This window comes from Rana temporaria, chromosome 13 (assembly GCF_905171775.1).
Source record: "Rana temporaria chromosome 13, aRanTem1.1, whole genome shotgun sequence".
Taxonomy (NCBI): domain Eukaryota; kingdom Metazoa; phylum Chordata; class Amphibia; order Anura; family Ranidae; genus Rana; species Rana temporaria.
In genome coordinates this window covers 68,280,703-68,297,445 of record NC_053501.1, presented here as the reverse complement: position 1 = coordinate 68,297,445, position 16,743 = coordinate 68,280,703, and the positions used below count along the sequence as shown (strand labels likewise).

At 41.2% G+C, this 16,743-nt stretch overlaps 1 protein-coding gene across 1 annotated transcript in view; it reads left to right on the top strand.

Annotated features, from left to right (window-relative positions):
• TMEM87A (transmembrane protein 87A) overlaps window positions 1-16,208 on the top strand; it is an 87,310-nt gene extending 71,102 nt beyond the window's left edge. Inside the window, 4 exon segments of the mRNA XM_040332211.1 lie at window positions 821-882; window positions 3,707-3,759; window positions 5,150-5,180; window positions 14,134-16,208. Coding sequence (XP_040188145.1) covers window positions 821-882; window positions 3,707-3,759; window positions 5,150-5,180; window positions 14,134-14,175 — 188 coding nt within the window. The 3' untranslated portion in view covers window positions 14,176-16,208.
• The last annotated feature ends 535 nt before the right edge of the window (window positions 16,209-16,743 follow it).

Sequence of the window (16,743 nt, the reverse complement as noted above, 5' to 3'; positions counted from 1 at the left end):
TTTGCGGCGTATACATAGAATTGCCATGTTAAGTATGGCCGTCGTTCCCGCGTTGAAATTTGAATTTTTTTTTTTTTTTTTGCGTAAGTCGTCCGTGAATAGGGATGGACATAACTCACGTCTAAGTTAAAAAAATGACGTCCTAGCGACGTCATTTAGCGCAATGCACGGTGGGAAATTTCGGGACTACGCATGCGCAGTTAATTCGGCGCGGGGACGGCTTCATTTAAATGAAACCCGCCCAATTTCAAATCCGCCGCCAGAAATACACTACGTCGCCGTAACTAACGGCGCGAAATCGCTGAGGATTCGAAAATGCGCCAGGTAACGTACGACGGCGTAGTGTATCTCTGATACGCTGCGCCGTTCTACATTTATGTGGATCTGGCCCATTATGTTTATGTTTTACACTGCATCTTTATTTATATCACAAGGGATGAACAACACCCTTTGTGATGGCGCACGGTCCTCTTTATGGAGAGAGCTGGGGTCTCCCTCCTCTGGCCTCCAAAGCATCTGAGAAACTGTGGGCACCCGGTTGTGACAGCTTTTGGTTTCACGGCCGGGCATGCACAAGCGGCGCTGCGCTACCTGATTGGACAGGCGATCTCCTGGGACCTGTCACGTGTCACAGCCGATCGCTTACAGGGAGGGGCCGCCAAAAGGCGATATGACGTATCGCCTTAGCAGTCCCTGGGCAGAAGGAGGAAGTGGGACACCATGTTCTTTCCCAAACGTTTACAATAGTAGATACATGTGCAAAACTAAGCCATAATCGACTAGAGATGTAATTACTTACTTATTTATTTATTTTCCACAGAGGGAATGAAAATGAGAAGTTCAAAACCAGAAACAAATGGCAACACAAAAGTTTCCAAAGCTGTAAGTATACATGAATCTTGAAAGTGATTTTTCATTTTTGTGTAATATTATGTGTGATGATATGCCATGGTCAGCTTGCTGGTTGTTATGGGTAGCTGTACAATTCACAAGACTCTTTAACTCATTTTACTAGTGGTGGTGGTGTTAAAGTGGAACTAAACCTAACTTTTAGAAAACTGTCAGCAAGCATCCTATTTTTGCAGAAGAGACATGCTGGGCCAGATTCACAGAAGAGATACGATGGAGTATCTCAGATACACCATCGTATCTCGGATTTTTACTGGTCCTATCTATGCACCTGATTTATAGAATCAGATACGCATAGATAGGGCTGAGATCCGACAGTGTCACACTGTGTTACACTGTCGGATCTGTTTTTTGATTTAAAAATGGCGCCGGGGGCGTTCCCGCTGATTTACACTGAATAATATGTAAATCAGCGAGATACGCGAAATTCACGAACGTACGCGGACCCGACGCTGTGTTCTTACGTCGTTTCCGTAGCGCGGTACCCGTCGTATACTTACCCCTGCTAAAAGCAGGGGTAAGTATTGTTAAGTATGGCCGTCGTTCCCGCGTCGAATTTGAAATTTCCTACGTCGTTTGCGTACGCCGATTCACGAACACGCGCGTCGCAAGTCCCACTCACGTCGCAACCACTGACGTCCTATTGACGTCAGTGGGAGCAATGCACGCCGGGAAATTCCCCGGACGACGCATGCGTATTTAAATTGGCGCGGGAGCGCGCCTGATTTAAATATGACACTCCCCTAGCCGCGGAATTTGAATTCCGCTGGGGGAGTTAGGATCCGCCGTCGCAAGTTTGGAGGTAAGTGTGTTGTGAATTTGACACTTTCCTCACAAACTTGCGAGGGCGGATCTTAAAACACATAGGTTACACGGATCTAAAGATCCGCTAACCTTTGTGAATCTGGCCCGCTATGTCTCTTCTATAATAATACAAACTTACCTGCCTGGTGGAAGTTTTCTAACAAATGTAAACTGAGCTGCACTTGCAAAGCTCAGCGTGCATTCCCGGAACACTTTGGCTGTGCTGGAATGATTGACTCCCATGCACATGCACACCAGCCAGTCCGAGAACCCTTAAAATCCGGCACCCACAGAGAAAGCGAACACTGGCTGATGAGGGATGTAACCGCCACATCATTGGAAGGTACTGGTGAAGTATACTGGGGAGTTTAGTTACATTAGTTATGGAACTTTAAGGGTCTGTGCCTACAGACCTGGAGGCAATTGGTGCATTACCTTTAATTGGAAACTGTGTTATCGGCACTATTCTGAGACCCAAATGTTTTACTTTTTTTGCTGTTAAAGTGCAAGGGTTAATTACTCGTTTAGGTCTAGAGGAAAAGAAGATTTACTTACCTGATCATCCTTTCCTCCCTGCTGCTAGTCCAGTTCCCACATCATCATCTTCCCCCAAACTCCAATTGTCTAGGGTCCTGACAACATCAAGCCAAATGCAGGGTTCAAAGCCCTGCATTGGATGTGTTAATGCCGAGGGACAGTCCACCACCTTAGGATGGGGGGGGGGGGGTGCCATCTTATTGGGGAGTGGGTGATCAGATAAGTAAGTGTTTATCCTCGCCCCTAAAAAAAAGCAATTAACCCTTGCAGTGCAGCCTGAACATTGCTGAGAGGTTTCTACACCTTGATTGGAGTCCATCTGTGGTAAATTAAATTGAATAAACATGATCTGGAAATACACACACCTCTCTATAAAAGGCCTGCAGAGCTCGGAGAGCAGATTATTGCAAGGCACAGATCTGATGAAGGCGGAAGGAGCACAGTGGTCTTTATAATTCTCAAATGGAAGAGGTTTGGCACAGGCAGGGCAATTCCAAGAGCCGGTCGCCCGAACAAACTGAGCAGTTGGAGGAGAGGGGGCCTTAGTAAGATGGATGAATAGATAGGAACCCAATGTTCACTCAGACTAAGCTCCAGAGATCCTGTGTGGAGATGGGACAAAGTTCCAGAAGGACAATCATTGCTGCAGCCCTCCACTGATCTTGATTTTATCGCAGCATGGCTAAATGAAAGCTTCTCAGTGCAAAACACATGAAAGCCCACTTGATGTTTGCAAAAAAGCACCTGAAGGACTCTGATTGTGGGGAACACAATTCTCTGGTCTGATAAAACTAAGATTGAATTATTTGGCATCAATTTTAAATGTTACTTCTGGAGAAAACCAGGCACCACTCATCACCTGCCCAATACAATGCCAACCGTGAAGAATTGTGGTGGCAGCATCATGCTGTGGGGGCTTAGGGACAACTCTGAATGTCCTAGAGTTGTCCAGCCAGAGCCCTGACTTGAACCCTATTGAACATCTCTGGAGACCAGAAAATGGCTGTCCACCGACAGTCCCTATCCAACCTGACTGAGCTTGAGAGGATTTGAAAAGAAGAATGGAAGAAATTCCCCCAATCCAAGTGTGCAAAGCTTGTCGAGTCATACCCAAATACTCTAGGCTGTAATTGCTGACAAAGGTGCTTCAACACAAAGTAAAGAGTCTGAATACTTAAGTACATGTGATATTTCAGTTTTTCAGTTTTTCTTTTAATAAATTCATAGACTTTTCTAAAATTCAGTTTTCACTTTGTCATTATGGGGTCCGGAGTATAGATTAATTTAAAATGTAGTAGCAGGCTGCAACATAACAAAATTGAAAAAAACTGAAAGGGGTCTCAATACTTTATGAATGCATTTTATGTAATCCCTTTTTAGAAGTGTTTTCCTTGGTATGATTCTAAAATTGTATATAGCCAGTGACTTAAGTGATGTGTGATGATGTATTTGGCAGGAGGAGGATTTGAAATGGGTGGAAGAGAACATCCCTTCTTCAGTCACTGATGTGTGAGTATTTCCAACTTATTTTACCTAGCAAGTGAAACTTTATCTTGGTGAACCAGTGTATGGAACAATAATGTACAATAACTGTGTGTGATTAGGTTAAAACATTTTTTTTTTTTTTGCAAAATCAATAGTATGCACAATAGTCAAAGTAGATGGCAGAAAGAAATCAGATTAAAAGGCTGCAAAATTATACTGTTTTGGTAGTCGTGTGCTAAACAAGTTGTAGGAGATTTTTTTCTTGTACAAGGCCCCCATAAAAGACATACTTCTGCTAGAACTCAATTGACTAGGCAGTTTCTTTGTAAATACAAAGCGTTCTTCAGGGCCGGGACAAGGGGTGGGCAGAATGTGAACGTGTCCTGGACGCAGAGGCGATAAGTGGAGAGGGGATGCTGAGGTAAGCTCAGCTGGCAGTTTTCGATGTCATAGATTAGTATTGCTGCTCTTCCCTGTCCAACACCAGAGCACAGGAAGTAGTAGAATGGGACTGGAGCAGGCTGGAATTGAGGAAATTGCCATGGCTACCAATGCATGTGGGGGATGGGGGATAACGTTCACTGCCAGTGCCCCCTCTCCCTTCCCACATTGATTGTCAGTGCCAGTGAATGTCCCTTCCCACATTGATTGTCAGTGCCAGTGAATGTTAACACCTCCCTCACCTTGCGTTGGTCCTTATGGCAGTGAAATTCTAACTTGCCACCTCCCTTGTGCATTTGTGGTCACTGCAGGTAAAGGGGTTGTAAAGGCAGAAGGTTTTCTTATCTTAATGCATTCTATGCATTAAGATAAAAAGCCTTCTGTGTGCAGCAGCCTCCCCAGCACCCCCAAATACTTACCTGAGCCCCATCTCTGTCCAGTGATGTTCATGAGTCCCTCGGCCATCGCTGACTCTCCCTCCTGATCGGCTGAGACACAGCCAGGGCACCATTGGCTCCTACAGCCGTTATTCAAAGTCAGCCAATCGGGAGAGAGAGAGGGGGGCTGGGCCGAAACGGCTGCTCTGTATCTGAATGGACAGACAGAGCTGCAGCTCGGTTCGAGTTCCACATAGCAAGCTGCTTACTGTAGGGGCACTTAACAGGAGGGAGGGGCCAGGAGCAGCGAAGAGGGACCCGAGAAGAGGAGGATAATGGGCTGCCCTGTGCAAAACCACGAAACAGGTAAGTATAACATGTTTGTTATTTAAAAAAAAAAAACTGAAAAAATAGACTTTACAATCACTTAAATATTAACCCCCTCTCCACTTGCCACCAAATTTGGCGTTTTCGCCATGGGCACATTTTTAAACTTTGTAACTTAACAAACCTTGTCCCTTAAAATGCCTTACATTTTCCATCTTGCACATTCCACACTGAAAATAATGAATGTAATGTTCTGCTTCCTATTTCAGGGCTCTTCCAGCATTACTGGATTCAGATGAGGTCAGTATTTTTCAGTTATATTTCTGGCCATGAAAGCAGAACTCATGATTGTCATGTGCTCAACCATTACTGAGTCATTCAACAGTGTCTATACAAGTAGAGAAGAACAAATCCGATTTCATAAAGCACATTAACTGATGGAGGAAATTTAATTAGCACAAGTTTATTTAATTTTTTTTTTTACGTTTCTCCAAAATATAAATATATCTATAATAGAGGGAGAGAAATTTTAGATTACCAAAAAATGAATTATTTATTATTTTGACTAAATAGATTAACCTCTACTACTCCCAGCATTCATCGGCTCTGTGAAAAAGCCACACCAACAGCATGATCAGCTTTGAAGATAATTAAATTAAGATCCCACAAGGGGAGACGCCTTGCACCAAAGGTCTTAGAATGGAAAGCTTGATGGTACTAAGGACCACATACTGGTCCGAGCCAATTTGCCAACAGGTCAGGATTTGTCCCACTGAGAATTTCCTGTGGTAAAAATTGCCTTCCATGTACGGTTGTAAGCCTTGTGGGAAGTAGATCTCTTAAATTTAAACTAGGATCTGCCAGGGGATCCCTGTACTGGGAGACAAACCTGTCCAGTTTGATACTGACCCTGGACTCCTTTGCTGCATTCACGAACACTGACATAATGGGGGTTATTTACGAAAGGCGAAGCCACTTTGCACCACAAATGCACTGCCAGTGCACTTGGAAGTGCAGTCACTGTAAATCCGAGGGGAATATCTGAAATGAGTGGAAGCCCTGTTGATTTTATCATCCAATCATGTGCAAGCTAAAATGTTGTTTTTCATTTTCCTTGCATGTCCCCCTCAGATCTACAGCGACTGCACTTCCAAGTGCACTTGGAGTGCAAAGTGGATTTGCCTTTAGTAAATAACCCCCAATGCATCCTTCTGAAAGGTTTGAAGTAGACATGTGCGTTCCCGTTCGTAATGAATGGATTTTCTTACGAATTTGTTAGTTTTCGTACATTCGTAACAAATCGAGCGAATACGAAAAGCTGAAAGAACCAAAATACGAAAATTACGAATAAGCAAAATAACGAACAAGCGAAAATACGAACGTATGATTGGACAATCTTACTAAAATACGAAACACCGAAAAAGCAAAAGAACGAAAATGACATCTATAACAAACGATTTGCATTCCGTATTTTAAATCCTTTGTCTGTTCATATTTTCATTCGTATTTTCATTTGTGTGTTTTGTAAATCCGTTTCTTTGTCTGTTCGTAAATTGGTGTACTTGTATCGTTCTTTCGAATGGGCACTGGGCAGTGTAGTTAGTGAGTGATTACTTAATATCTTAGCCAATCAGCTTATCTCTTTTGTGCTGAGTCACATTGTACAGTGTAAAGCCTCGTACACATGATCAGACTTCAAACAAAATTTTCCGTGGATTTTTGTCTGAAGGGAGTTGGACTTTTGAAACCGAAAAAGTTTGTTACACACAGTCGGATTTTTTGGAAAACGCTCATTTTGACGTTTGTTGGCAAAAAGTCCGAACGTGTGTACGGGGCTTAAGAGAAAGAGAAAGTATATCTTAATATGGATTAGCCGCGTGTTGCTATGTATTTACGAAAGTACAAAATTACAAACCATTAAACGAAATTACGAATTTCGAATCAACGAAAATAAATTAGACAGAATTATGAATCATTCAAGATAAACGAAAATAAAACTGTTACGAAAATACGAACGGGTCCGAATAGGATAACTTGAGTCTTACGAAATTACGAATCTTTACGAATCTACGGAATGAGGCGAAACAGAACAAAAAAATACGAAAATTTTTGTTGTGCAGACAAAACAGAACATAAAAATACGAAATTTTTTTGTTGTGCACATGTCTAGTTTGAAGCAGTAAATAATTGTGTCGTTTTTATTTGGTCCCTGTTTTGTGGAGTGCTGCTAAACTGGAACCAGTGTGCCTAGAGTCAGTTTCAGTGACCCTTAGAAAATCCAATTCCAGTGCCCTGTTTGTTCTTGCATTTAAATTTTTAGGCAAGCTTCCAGGTTGCTCCCTTATTCTTGGTCCAAACAGTATGAATACACTTAGCTGAGAAAAAAACAGTACACAGCAATTGCAATTAAACTAGGATCGTTTTTAAGATGAGGAGACGGAAGCCCACTGACCAATGTAATGGTCTACAACAGGCTTTCTCAACTTAAGCAATGACCAATTTTTGCTTCTCAGCAACACCAATTATCTTTTTAACCATCGGAAACATTGAAATTCTTTCCAATTTCCACATGTGTTAGGATAAGGGGCACTCCTGACCATCACACTAATGTATCATGAGTTGTAGATATAGTAATTTTTAGCAGGGGTACCCTGAGACCAGAAAGTTATTTCAAGGGTTCCTCTGTGTTGAGAAAGTCTGATCTACAGTTGCAACTTGCGCTCCCAATGCACTAAAGGAGTCATCAACCACAACCAGGTTACTAGACACCACCACATGTGCTCTGAGCCAGAAGACCCAAACATTGCAGAATTCTTCCATGAGAAGGGTTACAGGAACAAAACCATCATTACAAGAGTAAACACTGCCTTGAAAACCTCCTACAATACAAAAAGCAAAAGTACCTCCAGTAGCCACATACAATCCAGCACTAGAAGGGTTGAGAAAGATAAAGAGCTGCAACCCTTCATAACAGGATGAAACTCTATGAGCAATATTCCAACAACTCCCGATGCTGGCCTTCAGACAACCACTCAACCTCAGACATAAATTAACCAGCAAGAAACTAATTTTGGTTGCAGGGCTACGAATAAGGTAACAAAACCTTGCAACGACAAACACTGTAAACGGCGCAGTAACCTCAACCCATCAAAAGGTGTCACGCACACTACAGAGACCTTCAATATTACAGGATCATACTGTACCTCCAGTAATGTGGTTGGTGTACCTCCTTCAACAAATGCAATCAAGGATGTTGTAATGGCAAAACAGGACAAATTACAAAAAAATTATGAATTTACATAGACACACCTTAAGAAAACATAAGACCATTCTCACCTCTAACTTACGCCCCCTCCCATTTCATAGCCCACTCCTATCCCTATCTTACCAACTATCCTAATTAAGGGTGATTACATTTCTTACTGAGTGAACGGCCTCTTTATCTAATAATCCTTACCTTTGTTTCCTTTTAAGCTGCTGAAAAAAACGCTGTTTCAGGGTGGCTCCATTCTCTTAAAGCGTCCTATGGAGCCACCCTTGCATCTGCCCTTCAATAGAAACACACAGCGCCATAGCCCAAGATGGCAAGGCACTCCTTTGCTCCTCTCACCTCCTCTTCCCTTCTCCAAGCTTAACAGACTGTCTAGTGATTGCAGTGTGCATGGTTAACTCTTTCCGACTGGATTTTCAGGGAAGCAGTACTAAGAAGGCAGGAACCAACAATATTAAAAGTTGTAAACTGCAAGTGTTTACATAAGAATTTTGACAAAGAATTTGCTGAGAAATGTTTATTGTGTGTTGAGCATAGCTTTTAATACAATTTAATTACAATTGCTGTTTGTGGGTTGTTTTTTTTTTTTGTTTTTTTGTTTGCTAAATATTTGTGTAGCAGTTTTGTTTGGATCAAGAAGGGAATTCCCTAAAAGCTTATCCTGAAAACTAAATGTTAGTGAAAAAGGTACACACAGGCTTTTTCATCTTAATTTATAGTATGCATTAAGATAAAAAAACCTTCTGCCTTTACAGCTCCTTCAAGGCCTTTAGGGTGTTATGATGTGGACCAGGCACATAGAAAACAATGGTTTTATTTAGGGATGTAACGATACCGATACTAGTATCAGTACTGATACCCAGCAGGCAGGGGAGAGAAATTTTCCGATGCCTCACCCGATACCTGGGCAGGCAGGGGAGTTGCAAGTCTCCCCCCCCCCCCCCCCGTGCTGTCTTTTTCCCCCCCCGTGCTGTCTTTTTCCCCCCCCCCGTGCTGTCTTTTCCCCCCCCCGTGCTGTCTTTTTTTCCCCCCCCCCCCCGTGCAGTCTTTTTTCCCCCCCCCGTGCAGTCTTTTTCCCCCCCCCCCGTGCAGTCTTTTTCCCCCCCCCCCGTGCAGTCTTTTTTTTCCCCCCGTGCAGTCTTTTTTTTCCCCCCCGTGCAGTCTTTTTTCCCCCCCGTGCAGTCTTCCCCCCCCCCCCCTGTGCAGTCTTTTTCCCCCTGTGCAGTCTTTTTCCCCCCGTGCAGTCTTTTTCCCCCCGTGCAGTCTTTTTCCCCCCGTGCAGTCTTTTTCCCCCCGTGCAGTCTTTTTCCCCCCGTGCAGTCTTTTTCCCCCCGTGCAGTCTTTTTCCCCCCGTGCAGTCTTTTCCCCCGTGCAAGGTTGATTAACCACTTAACCCCCGGACCATATTGCTGGTCAAAGACCAGAGCACTTTTTGTGATTCGGCACTGCATCGCTTTAACTGACAATTGCGCGGTCGTGCGACGTGGCTCCCAAACAAAATTGGCGTCCTTTTTGTCCCACAAATAGAGCTTTCTTTTGGTGGTATTTGATCACCTCTGCGGTTTTTAGTTTTTTGCGCTATAAACAAAAATAAAGAGCGACAATTTTAAAAAAAAAATTATATTTTTTACTTTTTGCTATAATAAATATCCCCCAAAAATATATAAAAAAAAAGCAATTTTGTTCCTCAGTTTAGGCCTATACGTATTCTTCTACATATTTTTTGTAAAAAAAAATATCGCAATAAACGTTTATTGATTGGTTTGCGCAAAAGTTATAGCGTTTACAAAAAAGGGGGTAGCTTTATGGCATTTTTATTAATATATATATTTTTTAAGTTTTTTTTAGTAATGGCGGCGATCAGTGATTTTTTTTTTTTTTTCTGGTACTACGATATTATGGCGGACACTTCGGACACTTTTGGGACCATTGGCATTTTTATAGCGATCAGTGCTATAAAAATGCATTGGATTACTATAAAAATGCCACTGGCAGGGAAGGGTTTAACACTAAGGGGCGGGGAAGGGGTGAAGTATGTTCCCTGGGTGTGTTCTAACTGTAGGGGAGGGTGGCCTCACTAGGGGAAATGACTGATCGTTGTTCATACATTGTATGAACATAAGATCAGGCATTTCTCCCCTGACAGGACCGGGAGCTGTGTGTTTACACACACAGCTCCCGGTCCTCGCTCTGTAACGAGCAATCGCGGGTGCCCGGCGGAGATCGCGGGTGCCCGCCAGGCATGAATGTATGGTAAGTCTGAGCTCATATGAAGAAAGTGTTCATTCTCCTGTGTATTGCATTTTATGATGGAGGTCAGTGAGCAGATTTATTCATTTGCACACACGAAAAAGTATTTTACCTAACAAATTCATTCAAGACCATGTTGCAAAAATGAATACATCCCAATGAAAGTCTAATTTTAGACAACAAAATCCTAATTAACAAGAATTCAACTACAGGCGAGTCTAATTTATCATTAAACAGGTGTCCAGCAGACAGTTTATTATAAAAGGTCGTTATTTAACAAAGAAAACCCCTTCCCATTTCATGCTGTCCGCAATGGCACCACACAGAAGAGAAATGTCACAAGGCCAGAGAAAGAAAATAATTTCTTTACACAAGAAAGATGAAGGCTACAAGAAGATCAGCAAAGCTTTACTAATCAGTCAGAATACTGTAGCAAAAGTGATACAAAAATTTAACAAAGATGGAAATGCCACATCTCACAGACATCCAGGCCATCCAGGATAGTTAACACCTCGACTGGAGCATCTTCTGATGAGAAGGGTTGAAGAAAATCATGCAAGTTCACTGCAGTTAGCTAAGGAAGTAGAAAGCCAAACTGGGGTGATTGTTTCCCGTGACACAATACGACGTACACAGCAGAGGAATGGCATGCATAGGTGTCGTCCACGAAGAAAGCCTCTCCTAAAGCCCATGCACAAAAAGCCTGCCTAGAATTTCCAGGGCCCATGGTAAAAAAGAAGACTATTGGAAAACTGTATAGCATCGCAAAGGTGAGGAATACAAAGAAAAATGCATGGTGCCTACAGTGAAACATGGTGGTGGCCGTGTCTTTCTGTGGGGCTGCATGAGTGCTGCTGGTGTCGGGGAGCTGCATTTCATTGATATCATGAATTCACAGATGTACTCTATATTGAAAGAGAAGATGCATCTACCATCACTCCGTGCCCTTGGTCGCTGGGCACTTTTCCAACATGACTATGATCCAAAACACACATCTAACGCCACTGTTGTATCTCTGAAGGTGAATAAGATGAAAGTGATTCAGTGGCCAAGTATGTCTCCTGATCTGAATCCAATCAAACACCTAGGGGGAATTCTGAAGAGAAAAAAAGTTGAGCATCACTCTCCATCCAGCATCCAGGCTCTAAAATAGGTCGTTCTTGAAGAATGGAAAAAGATAGATGTTGCAATGTTGCAATATGTCACCAACTTGTTCATTGTATGCCTATAAGACTTAGTGATGTCCTTACAAATCATTTAGGTCGTACAAAATACTAGATGCAGTCGTTTTTGTTGTGGGGTGTATTCATTTTTGCATCAACTAATTTGAGTAAAACTGAAGATTTTGTAATTTAAGTTATATAAACCACTTCAGTACCGTGGGTGTTTTTCAGATTTGGTGTTTACAAGACTAAAACATTTTTTTTTGCTAGAAAATTACTTAAAACCCCCAAACATTATATATATATATATATATATATATATATATATATATATATATATATATATATATATATATATATATATATATATATAGGCTGTGCGTTAAACGCAATATTAACGGCGTTAACGCAAACCCATGTTAACGCCGTCAATATTTTTGTCGCGCGATTAACGCAGGAGCCCTCGGGTGGACATGCAGAGTGTACAGCGGCGCGGCTTACCTTTTCGCTGGATTCACAGACAAGTTACTCACCTTGTCCCTGGATCCAGCGATGCCACCCCGCTGTGTGATCGAGCGGGTCCTCCTTGCTTGGCGGTTCCTCCTTGCTTGGCGGGTCCTCCTCGCTTGGCGGGTCCTCCTCGCTCAGCGGGTCCTCGCTCGATTCACAGTGCCTGTGTGACGCCGAGCTCCGTTCCCTGCGACGTTACGACGCACGGGAGCGGAGAACGGCGCCAAATTTAAAAAAGTAAACAAACACAATGCATTCAGTATACTGTAATCTTATAGATTACAGTACTGTATGTAAAAAATACACACCCCCCTTGTCCCTAGTGGTCTGCCCAGTGCCCTACATGTTCTTTTATAAAATAAAAACTATTCTTTCTGTAGATTGTCCAAAAGTGTCCCTTTATGTCAAAAATGGTTTTAGATCAGCTAGAAAACAGCGATAATAAATTATAATCACTTGCAGAATTGTGCGATATTTGTGGGGAAATTTGTCATAAATTAGAGCGATTAATCGTGAGTTAACTATGACATTAATGCAATTAATCGCGATTAAAAATTTTAATCGTTTGACAGCACTAATATATATATATATATATATATATATATATATATATATATATATATATATATATATATATATATATATATATATATATATATATATATATATATTTTTTTTTTTTTTTCTAACACCCTAGAGAATAAAATGGCGATCATTGCAATACTTTTTGTCACACCATATTTGCGCAGCAATCTTACAAGCACACTTTTTTGGGAAAAAAAATCACTTTTTTGAATTAAAAAATAAGACAGCAATAAATTTGGCCCAATTTTTTTTTATGTATTGTGAAAGATAATGTTACGCCGAGTAAAATGATACCCAACATGTCACGCTTAAAAATTGCGCCCGCTCGTGGCATGGCGTCAAACTTTTACCCTTAAAAATCTCGATAGGCGACGTTTCAAAAAATGCAACCTGTAGAATTTTTTTAGCTACAGAGGAGGTCTAGGGCTAGAATTATTGCTCTCGCTCTAACGATCGCGGTGATACCTCACTTGTGTGGTTTGAACACCGTTTTCATATGCGGACGCTACTCAGGTAGGCGTTCGCTTCTGCGCGCAAGCTCGTCGGGACGGGGCGCTTTAAAAAAAAAAAAAAATCATATTTATTTATTTTATTTTTTACACTGGAAAATAAATAAAATTGATCACTTTTATTCCTATTACAAGGAATGTAAACATGGCAGGTCCTCTTAAATATGAGATCTGGGGTCAAAAAGACCTCAGATCTCATATTTAGACTTAAATGCAAAAAAAAAATATGGAAATTTTGTCATTTGAAAAAATGACAACAAAAAAATGTCTCTTTAAGACGCTGGGCGGGACTGACGTTTTGATGTCACTTCCGCCCAGCAATGCTATGGGGACGGGTGGGGGCCATCTTGCCCTCACTCGCATCCCCACACAGCATGTGAAAGGACCCGATCGCCTCCGCCGCTACCGACGACTCCGGTAAGCGGCGGAGGGCCTTCTCCCACCGCCGATAACGGTGATCTCGCAGCGAATCCTCTGCGGAGACCACCGTTATCTTTTACAGGACTGCTCACACTAAAGATGGATATATCGGTTGTGGCAGCAGTTGCTGCCGCTACCGAGATATCCATCTTTAAAGTGCTGCCGTATAAAGTCGTAAGGCGGTTGGGAAGTAGTTAATAACCATATTTTCATGTATTGGAGCTAAACAAATGTTCTATAAAACTCAGTTTTGTCCAAAAAAATTGAAATTGTCCTTGTGTCCATTGAGATATTGATTAAAATCTTACTTTTCAAAAGAGGTATACTTATTTATGCTGAGCACCGTATATGCAGCTGTAGGAGATCTTCAGAGAATGGCTTTTGAATAGAGCAGAACTGTACACTTGGGCCACAATTCACTTTCACTTGCAGCTAAATATTTGTTTTTGGGGGAAGATCTCCAGAATGTTATCTTTTACAGATGTGTTAGAGAGTATTGGAAGATACATTATAAATCACATAATTATATTTTTTTCTTATAACAGGAACGAATGATAACACATTTTGAAAGATCCAAAATGGAGTGAAGATGAAGAGGTCAAAGAAACAGGGTGCACTAAATGAGTGAGGAATAAAGAATGCTAAATGCTTCCGATCATTTGCCCTGCTATTGGAAAGTAAAGAGATTGGTCTCCAAGACAAAGCCTTACCTCCAAATGAATCCATCTTTCAAAACCTAATATAAGAAAGGTCAAGAACATTCCCCAAAATCATATATTGCCCCTCATGCAGGACTTTAAAATAAGAAGCATTTCACTCAGTGTCCATATTCTACGGAGTTTTACATAAGATTGACATCAAACTCCAGTAAGAGTGATCTGAGCCCTTCTGCTCAGCGGTGGGCTATGGACGATCCTGCACTTTAGTTTTGCTTATGTTTAATGAAAATCAATAAGAGGCATGCATTGCTGTCTCTACATTTAGGTGGTTGACTGATTGGGGTGAAAGCAGTGTGGGACAATAGTATTTTACTTGTGCTTTATTCTGGGAAATTTTGTTTACAAACCAATGCTTGAGCTTTTGTTCTAAGTTAGATTTTTTGTTTTTATATGCAGTATAAATATAATTTACAGGCCGATGGAGCTGTTGTCCAGTTTATCCAGTAACGCCATGAGCAATTGATTGAGTTTACAAAGATCTTTTTTAGTAATGGGAAACTGTGAGCACAGTAATTGAAGAACATGTGCATGACATTAAGACCGTATTCCCACCGTAAACTCTGAAGCAGCAGTTTTGTTATGTATATGGTTTAGACCTGGATGTGGCAAAGGATCTTGTGCATCACCGATAATAAATCTGTGGATCTGGTCTTCAGAAAAACAGTTACGGTTTTAAACGTCAATATGTAAACAAAAACATTGTCTTCTAGGTTAAAAAAAAAAACAGGGCAAAGAGTAGCCGTGTGCAGGAACTCCGAAAAACCGATCAGATTTCGCCATTTATTTGGGCAGACAGAATAATACAAAATGATTGTTTGGGTGCAGTGGATTGTAGCAGTGTTCATAGTCTCCTTACCCAGATAAAAAACACACTTCAATATGTCAGTTTTAAAAATGGCCTTCCAACATAAAACTGACAACCCTTTCTGTGAAAAAGCAAGTTTTTGGTGTGTCTGGCTGTCAGTGACCAGTAATATCTGATGGGATATGCTCTGTGTAAGTCAGAGCAAGGAAAAAGGCTAAGCTTCTATGATGTTAGGAACTTCCCCTGTTCTGCTCTTTGTATGATAAAATGGAGAGGATCAGGAACAACTTGAGAGTGTCAAATGCTTATTGGGTGCTTACCCATTGCCAAATTAGTAAATTTGACAACTCTTCGTATTTGAACATTTTCTGATCCACTCAAGTGAACGCATTGGGCCTCATGTATGAACGACGCGACTGAAGAACAGGTAGAGGCTAGTCAGCTGCACATTTGTTTATAGAACCTTCCCTAGCAACAGGAAAGTGATAAACCGATTGGTTGAAGGGAGACAAAGATTGTTCTTTAATCAGATGTCATATTGGCAGCTGTCCATTTAAAGCCGGCCATAGACGATTCAAATCCCGGACAGATTTTTAAAGCAAACTTTTCACAAAGCAAATTTTGTGACTTCCAGGCCATATACTAGTTCAAAGCTGTGAAACGAACCCCATTTGGATTCAATACAAGGGACGTCCCTGTTCTGCAAGTATTTTGCAGTCCAGAATTTGAAGAATTGCTGCTTTCATCTGAGTCTTTTATTACAGGTAATTTTAGTTTGTTACAGAAGCACCTAGCGATTTGCTTTTTCACCTCTGTTATTCTCTAACACTTCACTGGCAGTTCTCAGATCCCTTACCTGAAAACAAGCAAGTGTCAAACACTGGACCATACAGTAAGCAGCTCATTGTGCTCAGTCTGAGAGGTTTTATTTATAAGGTGTGATGGAGAGTTCCAGAACATCACGTGGACTGTGCAGCAATTTCATTGTATGCAATTACTTTTTTTCTTTTTTGTCATTTGCGGTTTGATTGACATGTTTGTGCTTTCTAAGTAAGATGTATTTGTCCTTTTTTAAGAATAAATAACTTAAAATGTGTCTTACTGTTCAATTATTTTTGTTAATCAGATTAAAAAATGTTCACTAATAATAACCCAGAGTTAGTTAAATACATGGCAGACTTGTCTATACAGTCAGAAAGGGTAGCACAGCCTAATACATTTAGAACCAGTGTTGGGAAAATGTTACAAATGATCCATTATGGCTTGTTTCTATTTTCCCTGAGATCGGTTGATTGGAGGAGGCTGGTGTAGAAGCCACATCCATTAGGATTATCCCATGCCCCAGTCAAAATTGGGTCGCTCAAGAACTAGTTTGCTGCTTTTAGCTACTCTGTTTTCTTTAGTAGCTTTGCTGTTTTTACCGGTTGATAAATATGATCACAGATGTGTCCAGTGGCTGAAATTTTAGTTTTGAAATGTTCTTTAACCACTTGCCTGCCTTGCCAATTATGACACTCCTCACCATGTGTAAAAATCACAAATAATTAAATGTTACCATGTTTTTATTGAAGACACCATGTAAACATTCACAATGCAGGTGGAAAAAGTATGTGAACCCCTAGACCAGGGAT